The sequence below is a fragment of the Notamacropus eugenii genome, chromosome 1 (genome assembly GCF_028372415.1).
Source record: "Notamacropus eugenii isolate mMacEug1 chromosome 1, mMacEug1.pri_v2, whole genome shotgun sequence".
NCBI lineage: Eukaryota > Metazoa > Chordata > Mammalia > Diprotodontia > Macropodidae > Notamacropus > Notamacropus eugenii.
In genome coordinates, this window is record NC_092872.1 from 330,105,776 (window position 1) to 330,119,477 (window position 13,702).

Here is a 13,702-nt window from a genome sequence, read left to right on the forward strand (position 1 = left end):
GTTTTTATCTACCAGTTACACATGGGATTTTCTAAAAATGAAACTTGAATAGTAAACTTTCATCTATTTGCAAACTAATCTGAAAGAGCTGCAGTTTTATATTTTTAACAAAAACAATCAAAATCTACTGAAATTCTGTTGAAATATTTTCAAACAGACTAGAAAATTTCACTCCCAAATATTTAAATGTACAGATTTTGGAGGTGTATGTGTTTTTAAGCAATATACTTAAACTGGAACTGGAAATCAAGTAGTGAATGAAACATTTCTAAACATTAATTTTCAGAATGCTCTCTCCATACTGGGAGCAAATGCTTCAAAAAGCAGTTACTTTCTCATGCATTATTAAAATATTATCTTTGTCTGATATTCAGAGAATATGTAGAAAAACAGCACAAATCCTAAAGCAATTCTCAAAGGAATTGTAAACTATAAATAACCAAATGAGCAAAATAAGAGAAATACAAGTCAAAACAATTCCAAGACTGCATCTCACATCTAGCAAATTGATAAATATGACAAGTTGGGAATGACAGGTACATCCATACATCATTGGTGGGACTGTGAATTGGTCCAACAGTTTTGAAAAGCAATTTGGAATTATGTTCAGTGACTAAAATGACCATAACCTTTGATCTAGAGGTACACCTACTGCAATTATACTCCTAGTGAGGTCAAAGATAGAAAGTACAATATACACCAAAGTACCAATTACAAGACTTTTTGTGGTAGCAGAGAACCAGACACTAAGTACATGATCTTTGATTGAGGAATGCTTAAACTGCCTCTGGTTCATGAATGTGATAGAATATCATTGACTTGTATGAAATGATGAATATGAAGAATATATTGGAAGACTTATATGAACTAGAACTAGCAGAACCAGGAAAACAATAGAAAACAATGAAAAAATAAATGGAAAGAAGAACTAAATTGTGACTGAATGTTACATAATTAAAATAATCAAACATGTATCTGAAGAAAAGATAGAATATATCTCCAACCATTATTTACAGTTTGGTGACCTTAAATTTAGCATACTGGATATACTTTTGGACATCATTGATGGATAGTTTGGCTGAATTACTATTTTTTTCCTTTTCTTTCTTCCTTCTCTTTTCCCTTTCTTTCCTTCTATCATTTCTTCCTTCCTTCCACCTTCCTTCCCTCCCTTCCTTCTTTTCTTCCTTCCTTCCTTCTTTTCCCAAAAGGGATGGTTTTTGAGTGGGGAAGGGGAAACATTAAGAAGTAAGGGTAATATAAAAACCAAAGATAATAGCAATAAATTTTTGATGTCACTTTTAACTTAAAAGGGAAGATAAAGTTTAGTTTTTTCTAAATATCAGGAAACATGCTATGGACAGCCATTAGTTATCACACAATCCTTTCATGATTTGATTATTAGAGCTATATTTATGTCATGAAAAGGGGTTGGTATGTGCATATGTTTTCATCTTTCTAATTTTCAGAATGTGCCATTAAGGCTACTTCTAACTTATCAATTTGTTCAATTCTCCATTTTCCCTTTTGTTTATATTTCTGACTCCTGTCTGGATTCTGAAAGACCTGAGTTCAAATTTGGCCTCATACACTTATTAGCTGTGTGACCCTGGGCAAAGTCATTTAATACTGTTTTCTTCAGTTTCCTAATCTGTAAAATGATCTTAAGAAAGAAATGGCAGATCACTCCTGTATCTTTGCCAAGAAAGTTCCAAATGGGGTCACAAAAACTTAGACATGACTGTAAAACAATTGAACAACATAGAATCTCTCCTGAAAACCTCTGCAATCAACCCTGCTGCTTTTCCCCCAGCACAGCTGCCTATGTGTTTTGATGATGCCATTTGCCTGTGAACTGCTTTCTTCACTGAAATGAGTCCTTTGCAGCTTTGCACTCTCTGCTACATGTCACCATGGTTGCTGCACTCTAATACCCTCTACTGGTCTAGAGCTCCTACGAAGCCTTTTCCCTGGCCACATGTGTCTCCTATGTACATACTCCTCCATTCGTGTTCTCCATCAGGTATTTTCCCTATATATGAGAAGCATCGATTGGTTGTTTTGAGCTCACAGAGGCTATTTCTGCTTTGTGAAGATTAATAATGAAAATGGCTACCATATATGCAAGTTGTGATGCTCACACCACTATTACTGCAAGTGCTATAACAGTATATAGGTTCTATCTCATTTAACTGAGGAAGAAACCGAGGCTTAGAGACATGAAATAAATTAAGACATGATTTAAACTCAGATTTTCCTGAGCTCACATCCAACACTACTTAACTAACCTAAACTTAACCCAAATCTGAATCATAACTACATTCACTAACCCAAACCTTAACCCTAATGCCTTATATAGACTTCTAGCTATGTAGAGAAGGCATTTAAATTTCTATTTTGTCTGGCCTCAGACACTTATTAGCTATGTGACCCTGGGCAAGTCAATTGACCTTGTTTGCCTCAGTTCCCTACATGTAAAATGAATTAGAATAGGAAATGGCAACCCACTCTAGCATTTCTGCCAAGAAAACCCCAAATAAGGTCACAAAGAGTCAGACACAACCAATAATAAAACAATATAGGGCCAGTAGGTACCACAATACATGTCGCACTGGATTTGGAACCAGGAAGACATCTCCCCGAGTTCAAGTCTGGCCTCAGACACATGGTAGCAGTGTGACCCTGGGAAAAGTCACTTAACCCTTTTTGCCTCAATTTCATCATCTGTAAAATGATCTGGAGAAGGCAATGCCAAGTCATTCTTGTATTTTTCCCAAGAAAACCTCATCTATGGCTCATATATGGCTGAAAACAATGAACAATAACTTGTGTGAAAGTGTTGTTGTTGTTGTCATCCTTTGTCTTCAAAGAGGACCAAAATGACATCAACATGATAAAGTGAAATCTCAATGTGTCCAACTGTGGCTGATCAGACCAATACAAACTTGGAATGCTCTACCACAGGTTGGGCACAGATAATCTGTGTGAATATGTGGGGTGGATATCCCAAATTTGCACATCCTACGTTTACCTTGTACTATCTCAATTCTGTTTTGCTCAAAGAGCACAGCACTATTTCTGATGTAGGCATGCCATGCTGTGTGGTCCTGTGCCAGTGTCTCCCATGTTGAACAGTCAAATCCAAAGTTCCTGAGGGAGACCTGTAGGGTAACCTTGTATCACTTATTCTGCCCACCAGGTGATCTCCTGTCCCATGCGAGTTCTCCCTAAAATAGTCTTTTTCTTAAGTATACATTTTGCATTTGAACACCGTGGCCAGCCCATTGGAGTTGCTCTCTCTGAAGCATAGTTTGAATACTTGGCAGTTCAGTTTGACCAAGGACTTCAGTATCTGGTACCTTATCCTGCCAGGTGATCCTCAGAATCTTCCTAATGGAAGATTCAGTTTCCTGGCAGGGCACTGGTAGACTGTCCATGTTTCACAAGCATATAACAATGAGGTCAGCACAACAGCTCTGTAGACCTTCAATTTGGAAGTCAATCTAATACCTCTTCTCTACCAAATTTTTCTTCAGATCCTCCCAAACACTGAACTGGCTCTGGCAATGAGTGCATCAACCTCATTGTCAATGTGTGTATCCCTGGAAAGTACACCACCAAGGTAAGTGAACTTATCCACAGCATTCAAAACCTCTCCATTTGTTGTAACCAGTGGTTCCACATATGGATAATGTGGTGGTGGTGGCTGATGGAGCACCTGTGTTTTCTTAGTGTTAATTGTTAGGCCAAAATTAGTGCAGGCAGCAGAAAACTGATCCATACTTTGTTGTATCTCAGCTCCAGAGGCTGTATTGAGTGCACAATCATCTGCAAGCAGAAAATCATGCACCAGCACTCTCTCCACTTTGGTCAAGGCTTATAGCCTTTTCAAATTGAAGAACTTACCATCATATGGTAGTTGGCCTTGATGCCATTTTATCCTCATTGAAAACGTTTGCCAACATGGCTGAAAACATCATGCTAAAAAGCATGGGAGTAAGCACACAGTCTTATTTCACTCCATTGGTGACTGGGAAGGCACGTGAGCATTGTCCATTATCCAGAACCTGGGCAAACATGCCATCATGATATTGATGTACAATATTGATGACATTCTCCAGGCAACCTAACTTTGACATAATTTTCCATAAGCTCTCGTGACTAACAGTGGCAAAGGCCTTGGTCAGATCTGCAAACATTGTGTACATAACTGCTCTGCTCCTGGCATTTCTCTTGGAGTTATCGGGCACCAAACACCATATTGACTGTTCCTCAGCCTGTTCTGAAGCCACACTGGCTCTCAGGTACATGCTTATTGCCCAGGTGAAGGATCAGCCTATTAAGAAGGACTCTAGAAAGAATTTTGCAGCAATGACTAAGAGAGAGATCCCCCTGTGAATGTCATAGGACAATCTATTCCCTTTACCTTTATAGAAATGGTCAATGGAGTCATCCTTGAACTCCTGGGGGAAACCTCCTCTTGCCATATAACCTGGAAAATTTCAGTCAGCTTTTGTATTGAGCAATGGTCCCCTTACCTTGTAAACCTCAGCTGGAATAAAATCAGAACCAGTTGCTTTGCCTCATGAAAGGAGTCTAATGGCCCTCAAAACTTCTTCTTCAGTTGGAAGTTCAGCTAAGAAGGGATTGATTTCAATTTGTGGTAAACAGTCAGTGGCCTCAGCATTGATTGATGATGGTCTGTTGAGAACACTATGGAAGTGTTCAGCCCATCTCTCTAGGATCATGTCCTTATCACTAATCTATATGGCTCCATCAGCACTGAGTAGTTGTGATGCATCATTGCATTTTGGTCTATAAATAACTTTCAGAGAATCAAAAAGGTGCTTTGGATTGTTACTATCAGCATAAAACTGAATTTCATCTGCCTTCTTACTGAGCCAGGAATCCTGCATCTCTCTAAGCTTTGGTTGTACTTTGCTTTTTGGTGGAATTAAATGTTGCCTTGTTAGAGATGGATGAACTATCCTGCTGGTAAATCCTGTGGAGATCTCATTTTTCATTTAGCAGCTTCTGAATTTTCCCATCATTTTCATCAAATCAGTCTTGGTGTTTGCAAGTGTTCTGACCCAGATGAGCAAATGCAGTGCTGTGCACCAAATCTCTGAGAGCTGCCCACTCCTTTTCTACTCCACTGTTACCAAATGTGTTTTGGCTCAATTTTCCCTCCAAGTTAGCAACAAACTGTTCACACTCAGAGAAGAGTTCTAATTTGTTGACATCAATTCTTCTGGTAGTCATTTTGCCTTGGTGGTGGCACTTTTGATGAATGCAAATATTCAGCTTGGAAAAGATAAATCTATGATCAGTCCAGCACTCTGCACCACACATTGCCTTTGTCACTCTCACATCTTGTCTGTCTCTTCTCCTTACAATCACATAGTCTATTAGATGCCAATGTTTGCTGCAAGGGCTCATTCATGAAGTTTTATTGCATTTAGGTAAATGGAAGACAGTGTTGGTGATGAGGTTATGTGATGCACAAGTCTTCAGCAGTAAATGACCATTGCTTTGGTTCCTTCCAACTCCTCTCCTCCCTAGGACTCCATGCCAGGTCTGGTAGTCTGAGCCTACTCTAGCATTAAAGTCACCCAGAACTATAAGTTTGTCCTCTTTTGGCACATTGACAATAAGGGTCTGTAGGTCTTCATAAAATTTTTCTTTGACTTCATCAAGGTTAGTCATGGTGGGAGCATAGGCACTGATGATGGTGACATGGCATTTTCCAGCAAGTGGCAATCTCATCGTCATGAGCCTGTCACTCACTCCTTTCGGTAGGCACTCCAGCTTGCTGATTAGAATGGTTTTGAATGAAAATTCCACACTCCCCTTCACTGTGCCCACTCCAGAAAAAAATGTATCCATCTCCAACTTCAGTAAGCTGGCCTTCATTTGCCAACCTTGTTTCATGCTGGGCTGCTATTTGGATGTGATACCTGCTGAGTTCTCTTGCAACAACAGCAGCTCTTTCAGGTCTATTGGATTTTGTGTTGTCTATTAGTGTGTACATGTTCCATGTGCTGCTGGTGAGTGGAATCATCTTTGCAGATGTTTGTGTACATTTTGTACATTTTTTTTGTGTTTTGATCACATAGTGGGATTCCCTGCTTGCCGCGGTAATCAGGCCAGGGTTGGGTAAGCAGACAAAGTTTAGGGCACCCTTTCTAACCCCCTTCCTCACACAAGAAGGTGAGCAATGTGATCTTTAAAAGGATGCTCAGACACCCAGGGGGCTGCCAAGTCCCACTGCTGCTTCCAGTGAGAAAAAACCCTATGACCAGGGCCACCTGTGTGCAGGGTTGTGACTACAGCTCCCAGTCTATCCGCACTGGTTGCTTCATCACTTGCCTATGGCTACAGTACTTTGAGGCATAATAGTGAAATGATATGGATGATGTCTTTAGATTCATGCGTAAATTGGATTTAAGTGAGGCAGAGTTGCATGAAGTCATCAGCCTCACTCTCTCCTCCAGAGTCATCATAGTCCAGTGGCAGAACAAAATCAAGACAGTTGGCGATGGCATGGATGACCTTGGCATCTTCAGTGTCTAACCAAGCACTTCATATCACCTACTTCATCTGCCTTCATGGCTGTTGGAACAAATTGTTCTCATCTACCCACTCCACCAGAGGAAATCTTCACATGCTTGGGTTAGACACCCCCACACCCAATTCATCAATGAGTTTGAGAACCTTTGGTTACCTTCAATCTGGTTTGACTCGTCTGCCAAAATAGTTTACTGGAGTGTGGCCATTGTGCATGCTGCAGCTTCTTGGAGCTACTGGTGAAAGTTAGGTGGAACAGGTGGACACCAAATGTGGAAAGAGCCCTGAAAATGGCTTGGCAAGCAACACACCATAGATACCAGTCCTCCCTGAACACACCCTACACCCCTGTGTAAAGGTAGGGATCAACTGAATGAATCAATCCTATCATGCTATCTCATATAATTTCACTGATAGCATGCTATGCCCTAATATCTTAACCCAGTAAGAACACATATTAATCAAAGACTTTAGTGTGAAGAGGTGGGAAAGTCAAGTAGTATAAGAAGTGCATTTTGGATTGCCTGAAAGTTTTGTTCATGTCCTCTGTGTCATCTATAAAAAACTACATCAATTTGGGGTAGAGAGATTTGTGTCTGGTGACAGAAAGAAAATAGAGCCCCATATTAAGAAGAAATTTATGGTAGGGAGAAAGAAGAGTACTTCAGTCTTATCCTAGGTCTGCTCTCTTTCCATGCCCCACTTGGACTAACAAAGTACTTTTTCTGCTTTGTGAGTGGTCTAGAGGATTTTGGACTTCTCATTTTCATGCCAGCATATGAGTTGAATAACTGAAAAAGCTTCTGGGTAGGAAGTCAAGAACATACTGGTTGAGATAAACAAAGAAGATTCAAGGTTCTAAAAAGAGTTCAGCAAAAAAAAACAACACTATAACTAAGGTGGACATCTTGAGGAGTAAATCAAAAGCACTTCTAGGAGTTGCAAATTATCTCTTGGAAATATGTACTCTGGACTAGAGCTTACTTTTTCCTGAATTCTGTGGGAGAGTGTATCAGAAACATTTGGAATTTTTGTGTCAGTTATTACTATAATACCTCAGAAAATACTTCATTATAAAAGTGTATTGTCCTGTTGTCTAATTGATTTGATGGCAAGTATGCTTATGGGGACTTGTGAACTATACAGAATTTGACCAACAAAATCTCAGGGAAAATGTAAGAAACCTGAAGAGAACTAATAGCTCTTGGGACCCTTTTTGCTAATGCAAGTTGGGGTTGATGGCATAAATTCAAAATATACACGTATTACATCAAAAGAAATCACAAGACAAAAAAGGTACTAATTTGAAAAGAAACAATAATGTTCATGTTACATTACTTTTTACATAGTTTTCTATGTGCATGTTCTGCTCCAATAGAATATAATCTCTTGAGCAGAGGGAATGTTTATTTTTGTCTTTATATCAACACTGACTTTTTTCAATACCTATCACACAGCAAGATTTTAAATCCTTGTAATGAATTAATTCCCTAGATATTCCACCTTCTGCATTAATCAGCAAATTCCTCTGTATGTTTTCTAGTTTATTAATGTCCTTCCTCAAATGTTAAATTAAGGTAATATTCCACATATGTCTAGATTCAGCCCAATTCTCAGATTTATTTAAAAATAATGTTAACTGCTACGGGTGATTATTAAATCTTTCAGATCCTTTAAGGCTTTTTGTGGTGTATCTAGCACTAACTCAAAGCAAAAACGAGAAATAAGTAAAGTGGTCTGCCCCAACTTCTCATTTTCCTGGCCTTTTTTAAACTTCAATAGTATCTCCTTGCTATCTCCTTCCTTCCAAAATAATACTTCCCTCCTGACTCCCATCTAGAAGACCTTTCTAGATAAATTCATTCATACTAAGATATCACTAACTGGTGGAGGCTTAGTGTTTTACATTTTGGAGGAATACCTATATTTTACCCAAAGGTAAGGATTTAAACATGAGGCAAACAACAGAATCCCTAATTATGAAACCCCTAATTAAAGAATATAATCCTTAATTATGAAATTTGTAGATAGTAAGAGAGGTATCATATCATACTATAAAATGGCTATCTATCCATAAAGCAGACCCAAAGTTCAAGGCACTGCAGCTATACAACAGATAAAAAAAAGGCAACTAATTTTTGGAGAAGGATAGACATAGGGGTTAATTGTTTAAATATAGTGCTATAGATGTCTATGAATGAAGGCATGAATTCTACCTCATAAAACATTTGTTCAAATTTTTATTAAAAAATAAATTTCAGAAGAATTCCCATGTTAAATGAGGAGTGCTATAATAAATGTCATTGGCATGATAACTAAACCATTTCTTGTTAGTAATTTCAGTGCAAAATTCATCAGATCACCAAGACTCCATATGCTCCAGTGGCTTGACCACTAAGGTGTATAGATCCCAATACAAAAAAACATCTTCCAGTATCTTTTCCACATGTTTCAGTGAATTTAGTTAATACAACATTTGTGCATTTATGTACCTCAGCTTCATGTTAATAGGAATCTGACTTCTGCCATACAGGCCCATGAACCAGACTGAATTTACACTCCTGCTAATAATATTCCATGGTGAGTTTTTTTCATTATGGATTTCAATCCATTCCATCAGAATCATTAATTGAACATTAGAACTGAAAACAAAGTTGAAGGTCAACTACTCCAATCCCCTTCATTTTACACAGGAGGAAAATTAAGCACATAAATCTCAAGTTCATGTGGCTTGTTCAAGATCATACAATGAACTAGTGTCCACTAGTCCAGACATCCAGCGTCTTGATTTCCCAGTGAGGGGTAATTTCCATTGTACTAAACTGTCCCTGTGAAAACAGTTTCCAAAAATGTATCTAAAATATTTTAGCAGTCTGTGTTGAATAAAAACTTGGACTGGGATCACTTGGGAAATAATAACAATAGTAAATTAATATTTGTATAGAGCTAGTAAGGACAAAGATACGATACCAAGGTATGATACCACATAGCGATGTGCCAGGCAATATGCTAAGTACTTTACAACTATTGTCGCATTAGATCTTTATAACAACCCTAGAAGGTAGGTATTATTATTGCACTCCTTTTTGATATGAGGAAACTAAGGGATACAGAGGTTAAGATAGTTGCCTCGGGCCACTAAGCTTAGTGTTGGAGGCAGAATTTTAAACTCAGCTCTTCCTGACTCCAGGCTTAGTTCTCCATCGCCTTCATACCCAAATAGAGAATAGAAACAACCAAACCATTTAGCAAATCTGATTCTAGTGTATTCATTCCTGTCCTTGTTGCTGTGGGGGTGGTATTTATGGATCATCTGTGTGACCTTAGGCAAGTCACTTAACCCTGTTTCACTCAATTTTGTCACTTGTGAAATAAGTTGGAGAAGGAAATAGCAGACTGCTCCAATATCTTTGCCAAGAAAATCCCAAATGGGGTTAGGAAGAGTTAGAGATGATTAAATAATGATTGAACAACAGCATGCTCATATGTTTACATATATATTTCAAAGTCAATATTTATATTATATACATATATATATACACATATATGTACATACATACATACATACCTTTCTGTACGGTAAATTTTAAGAAAACTATCTCCCAAGCTCTTATAGTTGTTTGGATCAGTTGGCCCTCTCTGAATCTGAAACCTAGAGAGAAAAAATAAAAACATAAGTTTACAAGTTTAATGTTATATTAACATTCATAAATTTTAGAGTGCCCAGGAATTCCTTTTTAAAATAATTATCTTACTCTCATTTAGATTTTTGCTACAATTATATTTCATTTTTTCTCCAGTCTTTCCCCCTTTTCCTCTCCTTTTAAATTATATTAGACTGAGACATAGTGTAGATTAAAGAATACTGTTTAATTTATTTTCAATAAACATTTATTTAGTGCCTATTTTGTGTCAGGCACTGTACTAGAAGCTGGGGAAACAAATAAGAAAAAGAAAGATAGGGAGGCAGGGAAAGAAAAAATCTATGTTGTGTGGTAGCAATTGTGAACACTGAGAAGAAAGAAAGGAAAAAAGGAAGGAAGGAAGGAAGGAAGGAAGGAAGGAAGGAAGGAAGGAAGGAAGGAAGGAAGGAAGGAAGAAAGAAGGAAAGAAGGAAAGGAGGAAAGAAGGAAAGAAAGAAAGAAAGAAAGAAAGAAAGAAAGAAAGAAAGAAAGAAAGAAAGAAAGAAAGAAAGAAAGAAAGAAAAGAAGAAAGGAAGGAAAAAGGAAAGGAAGGGAAGAAAGAAAAAAGGAAAGGAAGGGAAGAAAGAAAAAAAGAAAGAAAGAAAGAAAGAAAGAAAGAAAGAAAGAAAGGAAGGAAGGAAGGAAGGAAGGAAGGAAGGAAGGAAGGAAGGAAGGAAGGAAGGAAGGAAGGAAGATATATCAATAAAATTTTCTTTGAAAAAGAAAAAGAAAGATAGTCTCAGCCCTCAAGGAGTTCACAATGTAATGGGGGAAGACTATATAGGAAAGGAAGCTGAAAAGGGAGGTTGTACTTGACCTGAGGGCAGCAGCAGTGCAAAGTGGAGTGAACTGGAAAATTCAAATGCTGCCCTCAGTAAAGGAAAGCTTTGCAAAGAGTCTAGTGCTCCACCCTCCAGCTTTCTATCAGAGGGCAGAGGAAGATGGAAGAGAGGGGAAGGAGTTGAGTTTGCATCATGGCAGAGAGATATAAAGCAAGATAAATGATCTCCAGAAGGATTAGATCTATTCTCTTTGGCCCAAGAAGTCAGGAATCAAGAGAAAAGGGTGGAGTTTATGAAGTGGTAAATTTGGGTATGATACCAGGAAAAATTCCCTAGAATTAGAGGTTTTGGATGACTAATATGAAAATATGTTTAATATGAATGTATATATGGAGTCTATATCAGATTGCATGCCATTCTGGAGAAGGAGGAATGGGGAATAAAAGGAGAGGGAGAAAATTTGGAATTCAAAATCTTATAGAAATGAATGTTCAAAACTAAAATCAAATATTTTTTTAAAAAAAGAATTAGATGGGATTTCTCTTTCTATCTCTTGCTGTTGGGCTTTGATAGTATTATACAGAAATGCAGATGATTCACATAGGTAAATCATCTGCATTATGACAATATCTATACTACCTATCTCACAGGCTTATTATGAGGAAACTGTTTTGCAAATTCCTAAAGCATTATAGCAATCGAAGCTATTCCAACTTTCTTATTTTAAAATGTCTAATAGTTCACATTGTTGGTATGATAGGGAAAAAAACATTCTTGTCAATCATAATAAACAAGGGAAAAAAGAGGGGAAAGCAAATTTACATAATTTTAAAGGAAATATCAAGTTGTACATGATGGAGTTGCAGTTTCACGTGTAATCATTTTTTTTATTACACTGTATTAGGAAAATTGCTTGTTTTATCCCATAAATTAAAAATAAATAATTTTTTTTTAAAAATCATCTGCATTTCTGTATATTACTATCAAAGCCCAACAGCAAGAGTTAGAAAGAGAAATTCCATTTAAAGTTACAGTAGACACTATACAGTATGTCAGACTCTACCTGCCAAAACAAACCCAGGGACTATATGAACACAATTACAAAAAACGCTTTTTGCACAAATAAAGTCACATATAAGTAATTGAAAAAATATCAGTTGCTCATGGGTAAGCTGAGCTAACATATGAAAAATGACAATTCTACCTAAATTAATTTATTTATTTATTCAGATCAAACTACCAGAAAATTATTCTCTAGGGCTAGAAAAAATGATATCAAAACTCATCTGGAAGAACAAAAGGTCCAGTATATCAAGATAATTAATGAAAAGAAATTCTAGGGAAGGTGACCTAGTAACACCAGATCTCAAATTGTATTATAAAGCAGCAATCATCAAAAGCACTTGGTACTGTCTAAGAAATGGGGAGGTAGGTCTGTGAAATAGATTAGGTACACAAGACACAGTAATCAATGATTATAGCAGTCTACTGTTTGATAAACCCAAGGAATCCAACTTCTTTTGTTTATTTTTTATTAGTTTATCTGTTTTCAGTTTTCTACAACCACTTCCATAAATCTTAGATTTTCTCTACCTCCTTCCCCGAGATGGCATGTAATCTTATATGAGTTCTGCACATACATTCTTTCTAATCACATTTTCACATTAGTCATGTTGCACATAAGAATTAAAATAAATGGGAGAAATCATGAGAAAAACCCAAACAAAACAAAACATAACACAAGAGAAAATATTCTATTTCATTCTGCGTTCCAATTCCATAGTTCTTTCTCTGGATGTGGATGGCATTTTGTCTCAAGAGTCCTTTGGGAATGTTTTTGGTACTTGTATTGCTGTGAAGGGCTAAGTCTACCAGAAAAATTCCTTGCCCACTGCAGCTGTTGCTATGTACAAAGTTCTCCTGGTTCTGCTCCTTTCACTCCACATCAGTTGATATAAGTCTTTCCTGGATTTTCTGAAGTCCACTTGTTTGTCATTTCTTATAGCACAATAGTATCCCACTACATTCATATACCACAACTTGTTCAGCCATTCCCCAAATGATGGGCATCCCCTTGATTTCTAGTTCTTGGCCACCACAAAGAGAGCTGCAATAAATATTTTTGTACATGTGGGGCCCTTTCCCATTTTTATGATTTCTTTGGGTTACAGTCCTAGGGGAGCCAACTTCTGAGATAAGAAGTCACTGTTGGACAAAACCTGCTGGGAAAACTGGATAACAGTGTGATGGAAAGTGGGGATAGATCAATTCCGTGATACCATACACAAGAATAAAGTCCAAATAGGTAAATGATCTTGGTATAAAGACTGATACTTTAATCAAATTAGAGGAGTAAGGAATAATTTATTTGCCAGATTTATGGAGAATGGAGAAATTTATGGGCAAACAAGAGATAGAGAATATTATGGCATAAAACATGGGTAATTGTGATTATACTAAATTGAAAAGTTTTTGCACAAACAAAGTCAATGCAACCAAGATTAAGAGGAAGCAGAATACTGGGAAAGAATTTTTTACAACTAGTGTCTGTGATAAAGACCTCATTTCTAAAATATATAGAGAACTGAGTCAAATTTACAAGAATACAAGCTATTCTCCAATTGATAAATGGTCACAGGATATGAATAGGCAGTTTTCAGAGGAAGAAAT

General features: G+C 37.2%; 1 protein-coding gene across 3 annotated transcripts in view; it reads right to left on the bottom strand.

Moving 5' to 3' along the window:
* Positions 1 to 13,702, bottom strand: part of SLC25A21 (solute carrier family 25 member 21) — a 759,060-nt gene that overhangs the window by 230,626 nt on the left and 514,732 nt on the right. For all 3 annotated transcript variants that reach the window (XM_072629746.1, XM_072629748.1, XM_072629747.1), the window contains one exon: positions 10,136 to 10,219. In XM_072629746.1, the coding sequence (XP_072485847.1) occupies positions 10,136 to 10,219 (84 nt within the window). The remainder of the gene's footprint in view (positions 1 to 10,135; positions 10,220 to 13,702) is intronic.